The sequence below is a fragment of the Candoia aspera genome, chromosome 4, assembly GCF_035149785.1.
Source record: "Candoia aspera isolate rCanAsp1 chromosome 4, rCanAsp1.hap2, whole genome shotgun sequence".
Taxonomy (NCBI): Eukaryota; Metazoa; Chordata; class Lepidosauria; order Squamata; family Boidae; genus Candoia; species Candoia aspera.
Window position 1 is genome coordinate 49,736,905 of NC_086156.1, and position 22,614 is coordinate 49,759,518.

Sequence of the window (22,614 nt, forward strand, 5' to 3'; positions counted from 1 at the left end):
CTCCTTTGTTTATTTTATTGTTTTTAACATATTTCTAACTCAGCCTGTATTAGTAGATCTCAGTAAAGGATACAGTTAATTTTAAAACAGCAATAATCCATAAGTCATCATTTAAACTAGGGCTGTGCAGTGATTTTGGCGTCAAAGGGGAAAAGGTTTGAGTCAGTGGCGATGTTAACATGCTGCCTGTCAATAACTCTTTAAAGCGGCTGTATCTTTTCCCAGTATTCTGAGGGTTTCCCTCTGCAGTTGCAATGTGATCTTAGGAAAAGACATGTTTGGTTCAAGGAGTTGCACAACAGTGCTGCAACCATGCCCATGCATGCTCTGAAGCATGTTTTCCCTTTGAATGCAAAGCACTGCATAACCTTACCATAAACCCCTTTTTAGGTTTTAATACTTTGACAGGTGTACATACATAGAGATGCTCCCTGAAATATTATGTACCAATATAAAGATAACATATTGAAATATTATGAAATATTATGTATCATGTTAATAACATACTGAATCCTGGCCTTTTGGAATTTGGAAGCCAAGGCAGTTCCTATAAAACCAGTGTACCTTTAAAACTAGTGTTTCTCTATCTTCTACCTGATAGCAATTTAGCCACCACATTTTGTTTTAGCTACAACTTCTAAGATGGGAAGTTCAAGGGCATAAATTATTGGTCATAACTTTTCAACCCAACCCAAGCTGGCTGAAATATGTAGTCAGCAAGGCAAAAACATGTAGAGCACCCAATCCTCCATTAAGAAAGATGGAAGTGGGAAAACTCTCAAGCTATCTATCTGCTGCTTCAGATGGAATGTGATCCCATCCAGGACAGGACACTAGAAATCTTGAGCAGGCAGTCTTTTTGCCTACTTGTGCAACGGCAGGTAAAAGTGGCAATGTCAGGAACATTAAAATGTGAAACCATTATTGGTTCTCGTAAAAATTTGACTCTTCCGCTCCAGTTTTGCTGCCTCGTTTTTAGTATATGTGTTTGGTCTATTTCTATTCGTTGCTCCTGCAAAATTTTTCTGAAATTTTTTGAATTGAAGCTGATGTTGAACTGTGAAAATAAAATGTTGCTTCTCATTGTGTATTTAAGTGGTCACAGTAATTTTCATTATTAAGCCTTTCAGTAATAAGTGTTTGACATACCACTGGAGAACAGTCTATATAAGGTCAAATACTTGACCTGAAGTAAATATCTGTTACAACCTCAGTGAATTATTGCAACACAGCTTAAATACCTTGATTTTTTACGGAACAATTTCAGAACTTTTAAGTTTGTAGAGTTTTATTGTTCACATATGGTCATTGATTAAATCTGAGGAATTCTCTGAACAACAAATTAGTTGAAATTAGTGCTAATTTTTTTTTCAAATCTTCCACATACAGTAGTAAATTTAGTTTATTACATTGTGAAGTTAACAGACACAGTAGATTTGTCACAGCTTCAAGATACTGCATTATAGGGAAGTATTGTCTTGTTTAGCAGATATAAGTAACCAAATAATCTTGTCATGTATAATAAGTTGATGTTGTTAAGAGAAGTCAGCACAGAAAGTTTATGAGCTTTTATATGAAAATCTGCATCACCATGTAATACAATATCTTCTGTTGGTTTTTCATTGAAACTGATTACTGTACTTTAGCACTTTGGAGCATCATAATGTACTTTGAATACTGAAGGAAGGATAATTATTTGTAGCCCCTCATGATTTTGTGTTTGAATATCTTTTAGACTCTTCTCATACTTTTCTTAACAGAGTGGATTTTATCATGACCAGCGAAATTACAGCAGCCTTAGACACAGCAAACCACTTTCTACTTATCATCCTCGGGTTTGTTGGATTTTTTTTGTATGAAGTATTTTGCTGAACAGGTTTTTTTTCCCCTTAGTAAAGTGTAACAGCATGAGAATTAGCATAACTAAAAGCTTTGCTTCATTTGGGTGTCATTTGGATTAACAAATAGTCAAGGATCTAGTGAGGTTTTTTTTAATAATTGATCAATATGAATAAAATTAGGATTAGAAGTAATGCTAGGTTCAGACATTTAGATTTGTTTTCACTTCTTGTCATGCAGCTGCCTGTTTTGAATTTGCCAATACGTTAACAATAGACATTAACACATTTTAGTATTATGGGCAATCATTCTAAAGCTGTTTGTTCTGAAAGATAGGGTCAGTGTAGGCTTGTGGATGATGATTCCTTATTAAATATCTAATGGAATGTTTCATCTGTTATTGCCAGCTTTGGACTGTCTGTGCACTGTTTCTGTTCTATCACTTTATGGCAATACTTCACAGTGTTTCTTATCTGCATGTCTGATGTACAATGTGCATCATTTGTACAGCATTAAATATAATACAAAGCCTTATTCTTCTCACAGTCGTCATCTCTATACAATGAACCTCTGGCAACAACTAAGAATTACAGGGTTAGTAAAATGTAACATGATAGATAATGTTTAGGTATTGTAATATTTATGTATACTGTAAATCTAAAAACAGTACTTTCCTCTATAGGCTTCCCCAGATGTAAACACTGGTTTGATAAGAAGTACCAGTTTGGTTCGTATGTAGATCTGCATGATTGCTTTAGCTTGCATTCTGAGCATACTGTGCCCTGAGAGCAGTGTGTATCTTCTTTTGTAAATCTTTAGGTTAAATATAAGCATGGAGGATAGCAGAAAACTGTTCTGAGAAAAAACAAAATGCATACAAACTACAGGCTTTTAAATCTGTAGAGATGGTCTTAAGTGAAGCCATACCATGCTTCGTGCCTTCCTGCAAATATAAAACATTAATGTACTTCATTCTTAACTGCTTTTGCACATTTGCAGAGGTTCACTATTTTTTCTTGTTGAGCTGTGAGTTGTATACATACAGATCAAGGTAGTTTTGCAAGTCTGTGTCCTAACAGTCAGGAACCACCCTGAGACAAGGAATAGGTCTCTAGTGTTTTATTACTGCTACTTTAGACAGAAAATCCTAACAAACTGAAGAAGCGTGGGAAAAACCCAGACAGATAAACCCCAAAAGTTAAGGCGGGTCTGATCTGTGTCTCTTTGAATGGCTGCTTAATTCCTCAGTACTATGCATGCATTTTCCCCCCTGGATAGGGGCCCCCTCCTGCTCACCATCAGTACTCATGACAGTCTGCCTTGCAACTCCTTTTTTACTTGGGACTCTTCAGAAAAGCTAAACTTAGGCAGGTATTACATGGACTCGTACAATATTTCATCAGTGGTTCTGTTATTCACCTGGTTTCTGTTGCCCTAAAGAAACATCACAGAGGTGATACATTTATTTTGCAGAATACAATATGAGGTGGCACATCTGATGTTTTTAGACTCTTCAGATAAAAAGCTTCTTACAGTCCTTTAGGAAAGAAGAACTAAGGAAAGTTGAAAGACTGAGCCCAGGATTAGGGAATTGGTAGGAAATCAGAATGAAGATGGCCACAAAAAGAAGCGATACACAATGAAGTCTTATGGAACAGATTTGTAAATAACAAAATTGTCAGTTTTTTGTTTACTAAATAGTTCACCTTCAGTGCCTCTAAAGCTTACTTTGCTAGTATATAGTTCTAAAATCACTGGAGCTGTGAAATTTATTTATTTATTTATTAAATTAATTCATCAAATTTTGCCACTGCCCATCTCCCCCCAGAGGAGGGACTTTGGGCAGTTTACAATAAAGGTAAAAGATTTAAAATACAATAAGACCATAAATAATACATAAAATATAAATACAAGATACAAATATAAAATAAAATCCATATGGCAATGAAAGTTCTAATTCAGTTTGTGTGTAAATGAGGGCCATTTTAGGGCTGTAGCCAATCCCAAGAATGACTACTCCCCTTCCCGCCCCAGGCGAGATGGCAGAGCCAGGTCTTCAGCTTTTTATGGAAGGTCAGGAGAGAGAGGGCTTGCTTCACCTCCGGGGGAAGAATGTTCCAAAGAGCGGGAGCAAATTGTCCATATATGTAACAGAAAATATTCTGTTGACTAAAGACTAAGTTTATTAGTCCTGTTTTCTGTAGTACAGCATATAATTTATAATGTTCCTTTTTTAAAAATCTGGCAAAAGTATTAGCAAACAGTGCATGAAAATGAACAAATTGCTAATATGTTACAAACTTTACTGTAAGCAAAGATTGTATGTGGATCCTATAATATCTTCAGAGTTTTTGGAAAAGAAATATATTAATGTTATAGGCAGAGATTATGCTATTTTAAGTGGTTGGTTAGTTTTTGTTCATTTGTCTTTGAAGCTGAACTGTAAGAAGAAAAATATTTGGACTAACTATATAACTTTCTCTCTTGCAGTAAGAGCTTTTGACTTGGAATTTTAAAATATAACGAACTGCTGTGTTTGCAAAGTTCTTAGTGTTTTGTTGGCAAGACTCTTTGAATAACAAATGCTAATTTTATCTGTAGAGATCAATAAACATGATGAATATGGCTGCTGCAAAGTATGAAATACTCTAAGCTTTGTTTAAGAGATAGGACAGGCTAAGGTTACGATGAAGAATGCTTTTTTTCTGTTGAGAGATAAATTACCCTGGCAATAATCTGTCTGTTTCTGCATGCTGACGGTGCATAGAACAACAGCTTAAAAAGAGTGTTTCTCAACCTCAGCAACATTAAGATGTATGGACTTCAACTCTCAGAATTGCCCAGCCAGTCTGGGAGTTGAAGTCCACCCATCTTAAAAGTTCTCAAGGTTGAGAAACACTGGCCTAAAAGATTACCCCTTTTCTGTTTTTACAAGACCTGAACTATTTGTAGAATTCTCCCTACTCCATCAATATATCTGTTTGCCTGTTTAAGCTGCCCGTCCCCCATCCTCTTTCACTGTTCTCCACCTAAATGAAATTTAGACTTGTTATGTTGTTGTTCATCCATGTTGTATTAAGCAGCACTTACAGATTTTTTATACTTTTATATAACAGCAAACTATTTTCTCTGTTCTCTAGGCATCATTATATGATGATGGATTGTATAAATCATATAGTTACCGTACTGTAAGTCTATAGGACTCTCTTTTGGTTTTACAAGTTTTTGCGTGTGCATGTGAAAATAAATAGCTGAAAAACAAAGTATTTTTCCATTCCTTTCTTTTCACATCTTTTGTTTTTTAGCCTTCAGAATATAGTTATTACTCTTCAAGAGCAAGTTCAGCACGAAGTAGTCCAGTGGTGAGATGTGTTCTGCATGTCTTAAAGTCGTCATCTTCTAACTATGTGTGTGGATAACTCTGATTATAAATATAGATTACTAATTTGCATTATTTAAGATAATGTAAATGCAAAGGTGTTGGCCCTCATTCTGGGAATCTCCACTTCTTCAATTATGCATTTTGAAAGTAGCATATCAATTATTTTAACAAGAAATTTAAACTATAAGAGAAATAATGTAACTACTATAACATCATTTTAAAAAGCTTGTGTTAAAAAAAATCTTGAAATTTTGCCTGGCTGTCTTACTGTATTTGCTCTTAGCTAATGGTAAGCAGAAGGAGTACTTAAGATTTTCAGTTAATGCTTCCTTTAATATTCACCTTCCAATTTTCTATGCATAACTCTATCAGGAACTGGGGTAATATAACTTCCACTAGTACTGCATTTGATACAAGCTCAATATTTCACTATCCCAACTTAACAGGATGGATATAATTTGGTCCTATGATAACACATAGCATGAGCTCTACATAGGGTAGAAACTTTGATGATCAAGGACTACATTTCCTGGTTTCAAAGGGAGGAAGGCAGTTGTGAATAAGTGCAATGTTGCCAGGTTGGCAAGGCTATAAACTCATGGATTAGTTTAGGGTGTGAGGTCTGCAAAGAATGGATTCAAGTTGTTTTTTTCCAACTTGGCAACTCTCTGTGAAGTTACAAAGAATTTTGCAAAGGATGGATTCAAGGATCCATAGTTGTCCACCTCTCCACAGAGCATAATAGAGATCTATTTTCTTTCTTTTCCTTTGGCTAGATGCAGGCTCTACACTATTTAATTATCAGGAATGGAAATGCTGAGACTTTTTGTATCCTGTCAAGCCAGTTCCTTCAGCTGGAGTTGAAATATACCAAGTTGACTGTTGATGATTTGTTATCTCACAGAGAGTTGCCAAGTTGGAAAAAACAGCTTGAGTGTAACTAAGAAACAGAATCCAAGATGGGACTATGCAGAGAGCAGTAGTTTATTTAAACCACTTAAGTCTTCAGATTAGTCCATTTATTTTGCATAAATAGTTTGAATCACTCTTTTAAGACAGTGAAGTGAAAAGTTGCAGGTTACCTTGACTCTATGAAGTCTACCTCTCACTGACCAGAATCCAGCATCACAAAGCTATTTCTTTACAACACTGCATTGGGTTATATATTTAATATCCAGATGAGTCCTGGATATTATCCTAGTATTGATTTAGATGAATCTGCATCTAATAGTAAGCTACTTAATTACTTATTTCCAACTCCTATAGTTTACAGATGATGAATCAGGCAGCATTGCATCCTCTGGCCATGCTGTACGAGGTCGTAGGGATAGCGTGGTGAGCAATGTTGCATGATTGTTACAGGTCTGCTGTTCTAACCTTGTCAATTCATATCATGTGAAATTTCACAGGTCTGATCCTGATATGAACAATAGATACCCCTGTTCATATTGGGTATACTCATTAGCTTAAAGTATTTCAATTTAATGTATCACCTCTCAAGGCAGAACTGCATGCGTTTTAAAATGGTGTTCTTTTTTATCCTTGACATGTTTGTTAAATTGTCTCCTAGTTTAATGTAGACAATTATTTTAAGTGTGTAAAACAACAGAGAGCAATTAATTACACATATAGAACATATGTATGTGCATAAATACATTAATATGTAGTCATTGCATCTGAAAGGATAGAACAGGTCTTTTTCCAGTAAAGGAAAAGGATTCTTGGATCCATTTAGAATTAATAGTTACATTGTTATAACTGCAATATGAGAGCCAGTTTGGTCTAGTGGTTAAGGTTCTGGGCTAGAAACCAGGAGACTGTGAGCTCTAGTCCCGCCTTAGGCATGAAAGCCGGCTGGGTGACCTTGGGCCAGGCCCTCTCTCTCAGCCCAACTCGGTGCAATGTAGACTAGCCTCCTTGTGGTGCACACGGGCAGTGTGACTTCTCATGGCTAAATAGTCTGCACATCTGGCTGCTGGACCTCGCAAGGATTTCCCAGCAAGAAAAAAAAAAGCAGCATGAACACCAAGCTGCTATGCCATATGATTTAAAAAAAAAAAAAAAACTGCAGTATTTCCAAATCTTCAAAAAAACTCCTTTTTAAATTACAGTTCAAGCAATCATATCCAAAATCATTTATATAGATCACACATCAACAGTTTTATATTTTTAAACAACAGTGTCTATATAATCCAATTTGCAGTGCATTTCAGATTCATAATCTAATAAAAGAGTAGATTTAAGATAGACTTTAAAAAGAATACATTGCTTAAAAGCCTTGTGTTAGATTAATTCATTCTAGTTGAGTTCCAAATCTGATAATGACTAATACTTTCTATGATACTCCACACCTTACTAAATGGACTTTCGTTTTTTTAATAGATTCTCCATTTATTTCATTTGCATGCAGCTTTTACTAAGTTTTATATAGTTCATCTAAATGTCTCATAAGAGTTTTAAAGACTGTGAAATATAAAGGAGATTGTATTTTTAATGGATAACTTCTTTTAAATCACTGAATTACCAGACATTTTCAACACTCATTATACTTACGATCCAATATAAATGCTAACTTACATTTGTTTAGTTTAAGAGTTCTGCTTTGTATGCATATAGTGTGCTTCTTTGTAAGATTAGATACTGGCTATAGATTTGCATAAAATAAGAATTTTGATTTTCCATGAGTAACATGTTGTATGATCCCTTGTACTAGAATCCAACTTCAATCTGGAACTGTTAAAATAACAGGGTATATAGGCTTAATGTTTTATGTGGGAACCAAATTCTCATTTATTGTTCTTCTAATGAGTCTGAATCTGTAAGTCAACTTCAAATTCTAAATCAGCCTTTCTCAACTTTTTGACCTTGGAGGAACCCTTGAAATATTTTTCAGGCCTCGGGGAACCCCTGCACATTCAGGCCCAAATATTGGCAGAAGATACAAAATTATTATATTGGTTTCATGTGTAGGCCTATATATGCAGAGTCGCTTGGTAAGATGGACAGTGAAGAAATGTGAGGAATGAATGAATGCATTAACAGTTTTCTTAATCTAAAAATAATTTAGATAATTATTTTTTAAATAATTATTAAGGAGGTATGTTTCAATAATTTGAAACATACCTCTTTAATGTGAGGTTGCCTGAATTTGAAACAATATTTTAAATAAATCATTGATCTCTCAGGGAACCTGTAGTGACCTCTCATGGAACCCTAGAGTTCCATGGAACCCTGGTTGAGAAACCCTGTTCTAGATTGCTTAAAGGGAAGATAATTCAGGTTCCAAATTTGGACGTAACATTAAGCATTTTTTCCTAATAAGATGTGCAATAAGATACAGTTAGTGAGGGAGATGATTTGGGAGAGTAAGGATACTAAGTTTTTAGAATACCCTATACATTTAAACATGAAATTTATTCTAGTTTAACTATCCTGTTCTTACCTTCTTAACAATAAATTAATAACATGTTTTTCAGCTATGTTTTAAAAATGGATCTGAATATGCTCTGTCTTTAAGTTTATTTCCACAGTGATAGCCATTTTCTTCCACCCTAGCTTTTCAAATCAGGGAAGTATTTTAAAGATCAGTAGGGAGGAGACTTTCAGAGCTAAGGAGAGCAGCTTAAAGAAAGAGAAACCATATACTGGCCCTATACCAAGAAAGGATATGAGAGAGAATTATTTAACAGGACAGTTATATACAGGGTGCATGTTAATTTAGATATTTTATGCCAAAGAAAGGGTAAAACCCACTAATATTTAGGGAGATTGATGTTTTGAATGTTTTGACCACTGTGTTAACGGTTAGAATGAGGTTAGAAATATATAATAGCATTCTTTATGTATTAAAACTCTGTAAATCTGATTGATTTGAAAAACACTATCAGAGTTTGCAATTTTTGTCAGGCTTATATGTGCATGAAAACACACAGTCTTGTGAAACAAACACATACATTATATGATGCATGAATGCATAGGATTGCAAACTGATGTTAGTAGCCTTAAATTTTTTCAAGTTAAAATTAAGAGAGACCTAATTATTGAAAGGAAAATCTCAAACAATTTTGGTAAAGGGATAAGAATAACATGATCAAATTATGTTTTAGGTCTCTCAATTTTTTTATGTCATTTTCTCTCCATCTGTTTTTGTTTGTTGCTTGTTTTGGTTATTGAAGTCAAGTGATTTTCATCATCATGGTGAAACTGCAGCTGATTATTTTAGCCGTACTAATCGTAGGGGAAGCATTGTTTCTGACTTGGATGATGTCAGCATTCCAGACATGAACAATGTGAGTGTGTTTAATGTAATGCTGATGATATTGCTGTGAGTTTTTCTTGGTAAATGTGTTAATATTTTCCTAATATTTGTTAGTTTCATTAACGCCAATAACGTTAGTTTATTTTCTTGTGAATTGTATATACTTTTATACGTTTATTTGAAGTACACTATTAAAATTTTATGATTGGAGTCTTGTATTTTGTATGATTTTAAAAATTACACTTGGAGATTAGGTAGAGGACTTCCAGTCTAATCATAAAAGTTATTTGTATTTGAGTTAAATATGCATGTGGCTCTCTGACATTTACATTAAAACTTATTGAGGATGTGCCATTTATACACACTTGGTTAAGTAAGTAAATACTTTTACATTTAAGTAAAAATGCCCAGAGTCTTGTAAAAATTATAAAATAAATTTACTTAATGTATCTTCATATTCTGATGACTATTAGACAAGTTTGTAGTATGTATTACATGCTGCATTATAGCTGCTTGGGTTAAAAACATGAAAAGCTTCTCATTTCACTACCCTATTTATGTGATAGTTCCTGCTACTAATACATAAAAATATGAATGTTTATTTATTTTTTTATCTGAGACATCTAAAAGTAATTAAATCACTAACCTGGTTTCTGAAAACTTGAATTTCTACTTGGCAAACACATTATTATATTTGATAGCACATACTTTTTTTCTAAAGGAAGTGCTGTAGGGAGAAAGATTAAATTGAATTATAGTAAACTTTGAACAAAAGTAGATCTTGAGAAAAATGAATGTGGAAGGCAGGAACAAAATGAAAGAAATGAAAGTGAATATAGAATGACTGCAGGAGGAGAAGGTATGAGACTTGCAGGAAAAATATCAGAAAATAGATTACTCTCCCAATTTAATGAATAGAAAGAGGATTTAGTGGAATGGAGTAAAAACAATTTCACTGCAGAGTGCACAGAAGCTTGTGAAGTATGAAAAAGGCTGTTTATGTATCTTCATATTCCAAAGAATGAGGAAGTGAAACAAGCAGTGAGTGATTTAAAATATGCATAAGAGAATTGCTGCCAAAAATAAAGATAGGTATGGTACGATGGGTATATAGAGAAAAAGACAGTTGTAAAGAATGTAGTCAAAAGAAAAGTTAAGAGGAGAGGAATGCGACAATTTTGATTAATATAAAATATTTTTGAAAATGGAAGTAAGGGATGTAAGAAGAACCCTTCAGTGAATGATTTAAAGTGTTTAAAGGATTTGAGATGAAACTGAAGTGAGGGAATGGTGGAAAGAGTATTTCAGATATTTGTATGGCATTTAGAATGATGAGTTAAAGAATGGAATTGAATAAATTTTAGTATCCCAGAAAAAAATAATGAAAGGAATTGATAATTCCTGCAAGATGGTTGAAAAATGGTTAGGTTTCCAGAACAGCACGATTGAATGCAAAAACTATTGGAGGATTAGTTTGTTAAGCATACCAGGACAATTAGCACAATTCTGATTGAAATGGAACAAGAGATGGTGATTTGGGAAGTGCCATGTGGCTTTATGATGGGCAACAGATATTCAGACCAGAATTTTGCTTTTCAACAGGTATTGCAAATAGCCAGTCTGTAGCTTTCCGGCCAGTCTAAATGCCAGACAGCATCTCAGTATGAATTAATGCTTTCTTCAGGCATGGGCTTTAGCATGCACGTTCAGGAGATTCCTTCAAGCCTACCCCTCCTAGATAAAATGGCATTCTTTTAAAAGACAGAGGCAGAACTCCAGGGAAACAGAGCAAGGAGCTGCTACAGCTGAGTCAGGGAAAAAAGTAGAGTAAACCATCTTCCCAACAGTTCTGATAAATGGTTGGAATTATCCCCAAGAAATCAGATGAGGTTCAAGGTAAAGAAGAAAAGAACTTTGTTTTGGAATTTGAGTTATCTTTAAGAAATAGGTAATTGTTTTAGCTAGAAGCTGCATTAAGTTTTAACTTTCATCTAGGTCTGTTAGTTAAGGGTACTTCTGTATGCAGATTCTGCTGCAGTGTTGACTGAGAACTCAAATGATTTGCAGCAAATATTAGATTGTATGGTGGGGTATGGAGCTGAAAATTAATGTATCAAAGACTAAGATAATTGCTTTTGACATGGAAAATGGATTGAATGACTGCAAATTATATATAAATGGCAAATAGAGTAAGTATATGGATTTGCATACCTTGGTAGAATGTTTATTAAATATGAGGAAATGGGGAAGTTTTAAAACATACAAAAGCTGATAGAAGTCTAATGCTAGGATTGAATCCTATCTCTTGATTGTTTACCCTCCCTCCCATCATTTTTCCAGCCTTCCCACAATCTCTCCAATAATGTTCTCAAAAGAAGCAAAAATAACTATGTATAGATGGGTACTTCTGTCCACTTGGTTATGTAAAAGTGAAAATTGCGTTTATCAAGAGAAATGAACACACAGAAAAAGAGGGAGAGAAGAAAAATGCAGTGGGAATGAGTTGAAGAAAAGGGGAAGACAGAGAAAGTCATGGTTGGAAAGAGTTAATGAGATCCTAAGAAAAAGGTAGGAAGTTTAAAGAGCCATGAAATGATACATGGATCTGGTTGAAGTGAGATTGGTTTGCAGGATAGAAAGATATTAAGAACCAGAGATGTTGGTCAGAAAATTTCCTACTTCAGCAGGTTTAATAGTTTCAAAGTTGCATAACAATTGTATTTCAGGTAATTTTTCTAAAAAATTGAGAAGCAGAGGTTTCATGGCTCCCCCCCCCATTTATATTATATGTCATGTTCACCATTGCGATGTTTCTGCATCGTAACGGTTCGCTTGCCAAAGTGTTGATACGTGTTCCCGGCTGGGAGGGTGCTGCTGATAACCATTGTACGGGAGACGTGCCGGACTGTGCCAGGGAGGAATGTGTTTGGGCTATCTCTTAAATGTCAAGGTCTTTTTACCCGTTGATCAGCAGAGCTCGTTAGGAGCACCTGGGAATGTGGGGTTGTACTGGATGCGAGGAGGGTGTGTGCTGATGTTTGAAATGACGCTATTTAGTTTGAGTTTAGGCGCGCTTTCCTCATTCTCAGCTTTTTACTTGTTTGCACTCTATTCTGAATAAACCCAGAGCCTAAACTGTGATTTTGAGTCTGAGCGTTTTATTCGGATTAAGGCAACCATTACAAAAAGCTGAGAATCTTTGTTCAAACCAACCTCGCTACTCTTTACCGAGAAATTTTCTTGTGAAAGGGGAACTAGCGATGGCAGAAGGGGGGAAGGATCCTATGGAGTTCGAGGAGGAGACAGGACAACTTCCAGAGTCGACATTCCCAAGCAGGGACCTGAGCCCTGTCCCAACCCACCCCACACCCCAGTCGGGGGACTCCAGCTCTAGCCCGGGATCAAAGAAACCAGCAGCGGAGGACATGACGGGGCAGGAACAATTTTTATGGGATGCCCTGACAGACCCCCGGCCGGGGACGTCCCGCTCCACGTGGAAGCTGCGATGGCCCGACACTCCGAGGGGGGTGCGCCCAGATGTGTCGGGGAGCCCGCAACCTGAGGGACCGGGGCTAGAGGACTCTGCCACACCTGACAGAATCAGGCTCCTGGAATCCAAGATTGAGTCCATGGAACACGTGCTGCGCTCTATGTTGGCTGCATTTGGGGACCTCGTGAAAATCGTCTGAGGTCCCAGAGCAACAGGGCCGCCCAGCCTCCCAACTTGCCCCTCACAGGCTGCAGAAAGACGAAGCCAACCGCGGGACTTTCCACCAGGTCTGCGGGGCTCCACTCCGGTAGTGGGGCCCCCATTTCGTCTATCGGGGGGAGTCCCACATGTTGGAGGAACTCCCCGGGACTTCCCGGTGAAGTTTGATGGGGACCCCGCTAATTTGTTTTTCTTCCTCACCAACGCCGCCAGTTATATGCGCCAGCATGGCCACCTCTTTTCTTCAGAGGAAGAGAAGATCTCGGTGGTGGCTATGAGGTTGAAGGGCAGGGCTGCTGACTGGTATGTTCTTTTTCTGTACTTGAATAATGGTGCCTACCCTGTAAGGGATTGGCATGATAGATATATATGTATGTATACTGAACAGCAATGAATGAAATATTACCTTTGGGGTATCTGTAGAAATAATTGTGATCTTTCAGCTTTGCGCTCCCTCCTTGGTCTGACTTTTCAAACCTTCATCTAAAGTTTTGATTAAAATTGAGCCCTTATTAACAATAAATACGTTGAAGTAAGTATCTCAATGAATTCTTTAATTTGATTTATTTTACTTCCGAAGTCCATGCTGTACGGCCTAATTTAGGCTGTTGCCCATATTTTGCCAGTGGGACCTGGATCCTAATGGATTTGTACATACTGTGTGTTCATTTTCTTGTTTATTTGCTTTCAGGTGGCTGCCATTAATCTTTAAAACTGCTTCCTGAATAAAAATAACTGCCTACAAAACAGGCCCTTTATGAATGATTATATAATTGGATGAATGAATGTGTCATTGATGTATTGCATGAACACTCCAGGGGCTCCAGCTAACTCAAATGGAAGAACCTTGTACTGATAATGAACCCAGGGGGCAATCAAAAGCAGTTTTCCATTCATCCCCCTCCCGGATCTGAATCCTGAAGTATGCTTCCCTGAGATCGAGTTTGGAGAACACCTTTCCTTTCGATAGGTATTCAGCAGTAATCGGTACAGAGTCTGAGGGAGCCATCCTTTTTGGCCCAGAAAAGCACCGGGGCAGCTAAAGGGGAGTTAGCTGGCTCAATAAAACCCCTAGCAAGGTTTTTGTCTATGAATTCCCTGAGAACTTTTTTCTCAGTTTCTGTCATAGCATACATCTTTGGTTTAGGCAATTTAGCTTTCCGGTCAATCTCAATGGCGCAGTCAGTTTTCCTGTGAGGTGGCAACTGGTCAGATTCCTTTTCATCAAGTATGTCAAGAAAATCTGAGTATTCGGTCGGAATATCTACCCCCCATTTGGTTTTCCTACTGGAATTTGGTTGAGGAGTACGCCTGCCACATTTTGTTCTTTTTGTGGTATAACTTGTGTGTTGCTGGCGCCGTCCTTAAATATTAACATGCCCAACTCCCAGTCTATTTGTGGTTTTCTACTTCTTAGCCATGGGAGTCCCAAGATGATGGAGTAGTTGGCGATAGGGGCTACGATGAATTGCAAGGTTTCCTTATGTCCCCCCAGCCTCATGGCCACCGTTTCAGTCTGGAACTCTATGGGACCCCCATGGGCAATGGAACCATCCATCTGGGTAAACACGATTGGTTGCTTAAGTCTCTTAGTTTTGAGGCTTAGTGTGTTGATTAATGCAGGGTGTATTAAACATTTTGTACACCCCGAGTCTAACATTGCTGTCAAGTTGGCTTTGTGATGAGTTCTTAAGTTTTTTAGTTCCGCTCTGACTAACAGGGTGGAGCAATCATCACTTACCAAGGGGTCTTCTTTCTCATCATCTTCTGAAGGAGGCATATTGCGCCCTGGAATTTCCACCTTGCAGGCACGATTTAGAACAGGTGAAATTCGTTTCCCGCCAGTTTCTGGTCCTCCAGGTCGGAGTCTTCACTCAACTCCATCAGCGGATTCACATCTAGGTCTCTGCACGCTAGAGCTGTCGCCGTGGCTCCCTTGCGTTTGGTCGGCAGGGTTTTAGTTGTCTTGGTTCCTCCCTTGGCTGCCTCTGGATCCCCGCGGGGGCACTCAGCTGCGCGATAGGTGTCTCTGCCACATTTGAAGCAGCCAACTTTCTTCCAAGTGCGGTCTTTTGGATCCGCTTTGTCACGGAATAGCTTTCACTGGGCCAAGAGAAATTGCTCCGGTGCTCCAGTATTCCTCCCTGCCGCTTGTGCTCGGAGTTGTCTACGAAATTGGTATTGGGTGTTCTCGAGTTCCCCTGCCAGGCAGATCCATTCCTTTAGAGTAGGAGAGGTCTCCTCTGCCAAGTGTCCATCACAGGATCTCCGGCTGCAAGCCCCCTTTGAAGTAGTCAATCTTGGTTGTCTCCGACCAGTCCATAACTTTTCCAGTAAGGGCTTTGAATTCCATCGCATACTCTGCTATGCTTTTTCCCCCTTGTCTAAATTGGTGTATCACCGCCTTCGCCTTCATCTTATCAAGTGGATCCTCAAACCACTCCCTCAAGGCTTTCATGAAGTCTTGCAGGCTGTTTAACTCCGGAGCCATGGCGTTGTGAAGTTGCACATACCAATCCGCCACAGTTCTGTGAAGCCTCGCGCTGACCTGGCTCACCTTCTTGTACTCAGTGGGGAAGCAGGATCCATATTCCTTCATGTAGATGAATACGTTGGTCAAGAAAAATGCCAACTGCCATGGATTGCCATTGAACTTGACTTGGATTTCTTTTGGGGTCCTCATAGGCGCCACCTGGCCATGGCCCTCCCCCACTCATCTTGGCTCTCTGCGTGGTCTCCGCTCCTCTGTCACCTCACCAGGGAGTCAAAATCCCGGGTTAGGGTGCGATGTCTCTCTTGCAAGTCTGACGATGCCACCCTGGACAGCTGGGTCGAAATCTCCGCCAAGGGATATGCCATGGTTTCAAGGGTTTTCCACACTTGTTGCAGCACCACTTCCATGGCGGACATTCTCGCCTCCAAACCCTGCATTGCTTGTGGCATCCCCTCGTTGTTTGCCCTGTCCCATGGGACCCCGGACTCGACACCCTTACTTGGGCTTCTAGTGGTGGTGGGGCTTTTCCATCTCCCTCCTTGGCATCTGACTGTGAAGGTCCCATCGGTGGCTCTTCCAGTATCACGTCTGGAGTTTGAGGCTCTGTCACGAAGTCGAGGGTGAGAAACGCGCTCTCCAACTCGGTAGTGTTAAGCCGGGGTTCCGCCTCACACTCACTCTCTCCACTCCCGGAGCTCTCCTCCAACTCGACCTTTTCTTCCTCCTCTTTGGCATACAGCACTGTCCTCTCAGATGACGGTGGGGGCGATGGCTGCTTCGCCTGAGATTTTCCGTGTTTTGGCATGATTCATTAACTCTCAGCTGAGTTACTTTGTCAGGAAGAGTTCTTGAACACAAAGATGATTCGCAGCTTAATGTCAGCACCAGTTCATTCAAGCTTTCACACAATAACAGTCAGGAGGCCAGAATCCTTTAACTGTTTTAATGAAGCGAAATGACTAGCACAAAGATAAAGCTGTGAATGGAGAGTTCCCGCTCAAACTTACATTTAAAACTACATTCCCTTAACTGATTCCCTTTCCCACAAAAGTATATCACCCCCCTCCCCATCCAGGTGGTGTTTCTGATGTATCTCAACCAATTGGCCTTGAAGTCTGCCAACATAAATGTGTAGTCATAATAATACAAATCACACTCCAACTTCACACCTTCTCCTACCCGGCAACAAAGAGTCTACCCCATTGATAAGGAAATGATGGAAGATGCTCCAATAAGGGGTTCTGTGAATCCTTTGATCGGGAGGATCTGACAGAATGTCTTATTTTGTAGGCAGAATATATATATACACACACACATACACAAACATACATACACACACACACACACACACACACACACACATATATATATATATATATATATATATATATATATATGAATTCATGGGAGACTGGAATGCTAAGGTGGGCAGTCAAATGACACCTGGAATTACAGGTAAGCATGGCCTGGGAGAACAAAACGAAGCAGGACATAGGCTGATAGAATTTTGCCAAGAAAACTCACTCTGCATAACAAACACTCTCTTCCAACAACCTAAGAGACAGCTTTATACATGGACTTCACCAGATGGACAATACCGAAATCAGATTGACTACATCCTTTGCAGCCAAAGGTGGCGGACATCTATACAGTCGGTAAAAACAAGACCTAGAGCTGACCGTAGTTCAGATCACGAACTTCTTATTGCACAATTTAGGATCAGACTAAAGAGATTAGGGAAGACCACAGATCAGCTAGATATGAGCTCACTAATATTCCTAAGGAATATGCAGTGGAGGTGAAGAATAGACTTAAGGGACTGGACTTAGTAGATAGGGTCCCGGAAGAACTCTGGACAGAAGTTCGCAACATTGTTCAGGAGGCGGCAACAAAATACATCCCAAAGAAAGAGAAAACCAAGAAGGCAAAATGGGTGTCTGCGGAGACACTAGAAGTAGCCCAAGAAAGAAGGAAAGCAAAAGGCAACAGTGATAGGGGGAGATATGCCCAATTAAATGCAAAATTCCAGAGGTTAGCCAGAAGAGATAAGGAATTATTTTTAAACAAGCAATGCGCGGAAGTGGAAGAAGACAATAGAATAGGAAGGACAAGAGACCTCTTCCAGAAAATTAGAAACATCGGAGGTAAATTCCAGGCCAAAATGAGTATGATCAAAAACAAAGATGGCAAGGACCTAACAGAAGAAGAAGAGATCAAGAAAAGGTGGCAAGAATATACAGAAGACCTGTATAGGAAGGATAACAATATCGGGGATAGCTTTGACGGTGTGATCAGTGAGCTAGAGCCAGACATCCTGAAGAGTGAGGTTGAATGGGCCTTAAGAAGCATTGCTAATAACAAGGCAGCAGGAGACGACGGCATCCCAGCTGAACTGTTCAAAATCTTGCAAGATGATGCTGTCAAGGTAATGCATGCTATATGCCAGCAAATTTGGAAAACACAAGAATGGCCATCCGATTGGAAAAAATCAACTTATATCCCCATACCAAAAAAGGGAAACACTAAAGAATGTTCAAACTATCGAACAGTGGCACTCATTTCACATGCCAGTAAGGTAATGCTCAAGATCCTGCAAGGTAGACTTCAGCAATTCATGGAGCGAGAATTGCCAGATGTACAAGCTGGGTTTAGGAAAGGCAGAGGAACTAGGGACCAAATTGCCAATATCCGCTGGATAATGGGAAAAGCCAGGGAGTTTCAGAAAAACATCTATTTCTGTTTTATTGACTATTCTAAAGCCTTTGACTGTGTGGCAAGTTCTTAGCGGTATGGGGATACCAAGTCATCTTGTCTGCCTCCTGAAGAATCTGTATAACGACCAAGTAGCAACAGTAAGAACAGACCACGGAACAACGGACTGGTTTAAGATTGGGAAAGGAGTACGGCAGGGCTGTATCCTCTCACCCTACCTATTCAACTTGTACGCAGAACACATCATGCGACATGCTGGGCTGTTGACGACCGACAGGAAGCTCTGGCGTGGGCTGGTCCATGAAGTCACGAAGAGTCGGAAGCGACTAAACGAATCAACAACAACATATATATGAATGAATGATACTGCTCTTTTTTGGAGTGTGCCCCTGTTCATTGTATTTCTGACTTCAGTATAATCTTCCTTTCAATTAAAGTTGTGGGTTTTGTGGATACATTTGGACAACACATATGATCTATTTATATATTTATTTTGGGACAAAATAGAATTTATTATAATGTGTTATTGCAAACAGCTTATAGGTAACCATTGTAATACTTTAGGAAATATATGAGAAAATTGTATTATACACACACACACACACAAACACACACACACACTGTATGGATGTGCAAAACAGCGTTACCTGGGAAGGCCAATCCATATGTTACAAGGATTGTTTGTCCAGTTTTGGAAGTGTATCTTCCAGAATGAAAAATGGTTTGTAATGTTTTGAATGTGGTCTTACCCTGAAATGAATTTTTTCTAACAGAATAAGTCAGTTCAGAAGAGAAGAAACAAAGATACTATTCCAAGTAGTGTTTGATTACATGGAAGTTAGCAGGTAGCTTTTATTTATTCATCTGTCATAATGGTGATTACGATTTTCTGATTTGCAACTGTAGAGGAATTTCTTGTATTTGCTAAGATATAATTATTCTAATACTTTATTTAATTCTATGAAATGAGAGGGATTTTAGAAAGAAAATTGTGTATCAGTTCTTTTTTGGGTTCTTGATGCTGGTTCCTGTCTACAGATTAGAATCCTAAAGAGATTACTCCTTTTTTTTTTTTTTTCTGACTTCTTGTATTGTAGGTCTTGTACTGGGTATTTGTCAAGCTCATTTAAAAACACAAAGCACCACCTAGAGATTTGTTTGCATACAGATGCATAAAGAATAATTGTTTTCAAGGCATCATTAGGCTATTGGTCATGAGGGCAAACTATCAGCTGGTATTTTGTTTCCAGTTTGATGAAAGTAACCTTTCATTCTATTTTCAATAGGATCCAAGTAGATAAAAATGATGAGGAATGAATGATTCAAGTTGACATATTCTGTGTGATACATTAGTTCTATACGTAAAACTACATGAAGATATCACTATAAAGTATTACGTACAATTATAAATTGAATAAATAAATAGATAAATAAATAAATAAAATTGGTTAAAAATCTACTTCCTCTTGATAAATGTTACACCTACAGTTTACTTGAGTAGTTCTCAAACTCAGTGGTACTAAAACTTCCTAAAAACAAGGAATGAGTTTCTATGAAACCCTACTCCCATGAGTAAAACTAGGATTTCATAGATGTTAGGTTTGAACAAAACATAAATATACCTCTTTTATTGTTTTTTATTTGTATACTACAGGGATTCTTGAACATTGTGGTACAACAACTTCTTTGTGGGTTTATGTAGGCAAAATGAGGAGCAAAACCCAGAATAAGTTTTGACAGTGTTCCCACTTTGCCTGCACTAATCCGATCAAGTAAAAAAAAGGGGGGCACCTTCCCCATATAAAGTTGCTTGTGCCTCCCTTGAGAAGACCCAACCTACATGGAGAATCCTTTGGTTACCTGATATGAAATGCACACCAGGTAGCATTGATGAATTCATATGTGGTAATGTGTTTCTTGTGAATTCTACAAAGAGGATGTAGTAACAAATATGCAATTGAATCCTACATTTTTAGGAAGCTTTTTGTTTTACATGAAACAGTTTTGCATTGCATCATTAAGCTGTATTACATAATACAATTTTCTGGTACACTGCTTCTGGTTTTCATTATTGGAAATAATTTAAGGAATTATACTTGTTCCATTATACATGGTTTTTGTTAAAAACCATTTATTAGGAAATAGTTATTTAAAGGGCCGAATCTTGACTTCATAGAATAATGAAAAATTGAACTACAGATAATGAAATGTTATTTTTAATTTAATGTTGACACAAAAAATTGATAATTACCATTCAAATTGTTTATATTTTGTTTAAAAATAGTTAAGAAAGGCATTCTGCCATAAACTATATGATATTTCTATAGCCGTGAACCATAGATGTGAAAGTGAATTATGGGTATCCAAATACAGAGCATTATGAATTTGATGAAAGAATTGATATACAGTATATATATTTGCCACTAAAGAGATTTTCATTACCATGACATCGCATTGCACATTTTTATTGGTAATAATTACAGATGTTGAATACAAGAATATGTTGCATAAAAGAAATAGTCAGTGCATTTCAGTCTTAACAAAAATACTATTATGTCTACTGAATTAAAGTGCAACCCTAAGTATGCAGATTTCAGTGCAATACATCCCATTGAAATTAAAGGACTTCCTCTTAGGTAAGTTGGTATAGGATCACAGCTTTAATTTGTTTTGTGACATCTATGCATAATTAGTTTGATAAAAGCCTGTATTAAGAGAGAGTTTAGTGTTAGACAGTATTAGAAAAAAGATAGAAATCATTTCTTGTTTAATGCTAATATTCTGCCTGTATGTACATTGATGAAAACTGATCTTGGTAACTCAAATATATAGTTGAGATAAATTTTAAACATTTAGTTTTTTAAATATTTTTCAGCTGGAAGAGAAGGCTGACAAGCCGTATTCTGATTTATACACAAGGGTAAGTTTTTAAACAGATTGGTTTTCAAATTATGGGCTCTTTTAAAACATACTAGTACACATGATTATGCCAATCAGAATATACACTTCAGGTGCCCACTATGCAGCAATACTAGCCTCTAGTACTGGCAGTTGTCTTCATTATTTCTTCATATCTGTACAACTGGAGTAATTTAGGTTATGATGTATCTGTTATATGAAATCAGTTACCTACTAAAGCTGTGCAAAGTATTCAGAACTAGTGTTTTGCAAAGTTAGTAGGAATTGAACACCTGCCTTGGAAGCACTAAAGTTGCTTCAACCTTTGCAAAACTTGTGTAGCTGTTTCAAAAGCTGTCCTCAGTTGTCTAGTTTGCATACACATGTACAAACCACTTCTGCTGAGGTATTTAAAGGATGAGTCTATTTTAATATTCTAAACAGAGTTGCTTCATTTGTCCTAATGTGATTTGTGAAGTACCTCTACTGAATACTTTATACAGCCCCATTTCCAACTTTCCATTTCTCCTTAAAAATGTAGTATAAAAGTATTGTGTCAGGTAAACCACGGGATTAAATCTGAAAAAGTCAAAGCACATGGGTAGATTGAACTGAGAAGATGTATGTTTAACATTTACTGATAAGACTTAATAAACTCATTTAACATTACAATGGTCTATATAAGAAAATATTTTTTCCAAAATTACAGTATTCTTCTTGGATTGATATATTATTTGTATAATTTAGCTAAGAAAGCTATTGATTGAAATGTGAAGGAAATTTAAAGCAACTGTCTTTTTTAGCCAGCATCTCGCAATTCAGCAACTCCTTTGAGTGGAAATTCTTCTAGACGAGGAAGCGGAGATACAGGCAGCTTAGTGGATCCTGATACCTCATTAAGTGAATTGCGGGTAAGCAATTTTTGTTGGTTTACTGTTAAAAAAAAAACCTCTTGTATATTTGTAAAAAAAATAGTTCTGAAATAATTCTGAGATTTAGAATTGAAGTATTTATTTCCTGTGTGTTTGTGAAAGTTATATTGGGGAATGGGGAAGGTCTACATTCCTTTGAGGATGTGGATTGCAGAATTTATTGAATCAGGTTGCAGAATTCATCAGATCAAGATAATGCACCATAACTCTTTTCAGCTGTATTCTAAATGCTTAAAAGTAAAAAAGTGAAATAAGTGGGGTTAGTTAAATGTGCTTAGAAATGGGTTTTAAAGTTGAATAATTAATTAAAATGAAAATGGTTTGAATATAGTGTAGCTACATTTATCAATCATATACTTAAAAGAGGGACACTTTGAAAAAAGAATGCTA

General features: G+C 37.5%; 1 protein-coding gene across 7 annotated transcripts in view; it reads left to right on the forward strand.

Annotated features, from left to right (window-relative positions):
• LRRFIP2 (LRR binding FLII interacting protein 2) overlaps positions 1-22,614 on the forward strand; it is a 69,406-nt gene that overhangs the window by 28,556 nt on the left and 18,236 nt on the right. For 4 of the 7 annotated variants that reach the window (XM_063304086.1, XM_063304085.1, XM_063304089.1 and 1 more), the window contains exons 4-5: positions 21,270-21,314; positions 22,096-22,203. In XM_063304086.1, the coding sequence (XP_063160156.1) occupies positions 21,270-21,314; positions 22,096-22,203 (153 nt within the window). Of the gene's footprint in view, positions 1-1,760; positions 1,836-2,385; positions 2,434-2,521; positions 2,567-4,979; positions 5,028-5,144; positions 5,202-6,487; positions 6,557-9,396; positions 9,511-21,269; positions 21,315-22,095; positions 22,204-22,614 lie in introns of all 7 variants that reach the window. The other 3 variants (XM_063304082.1, XM_063304083.1, XM_063304084.1) reach the window with 1 other exon arrangement.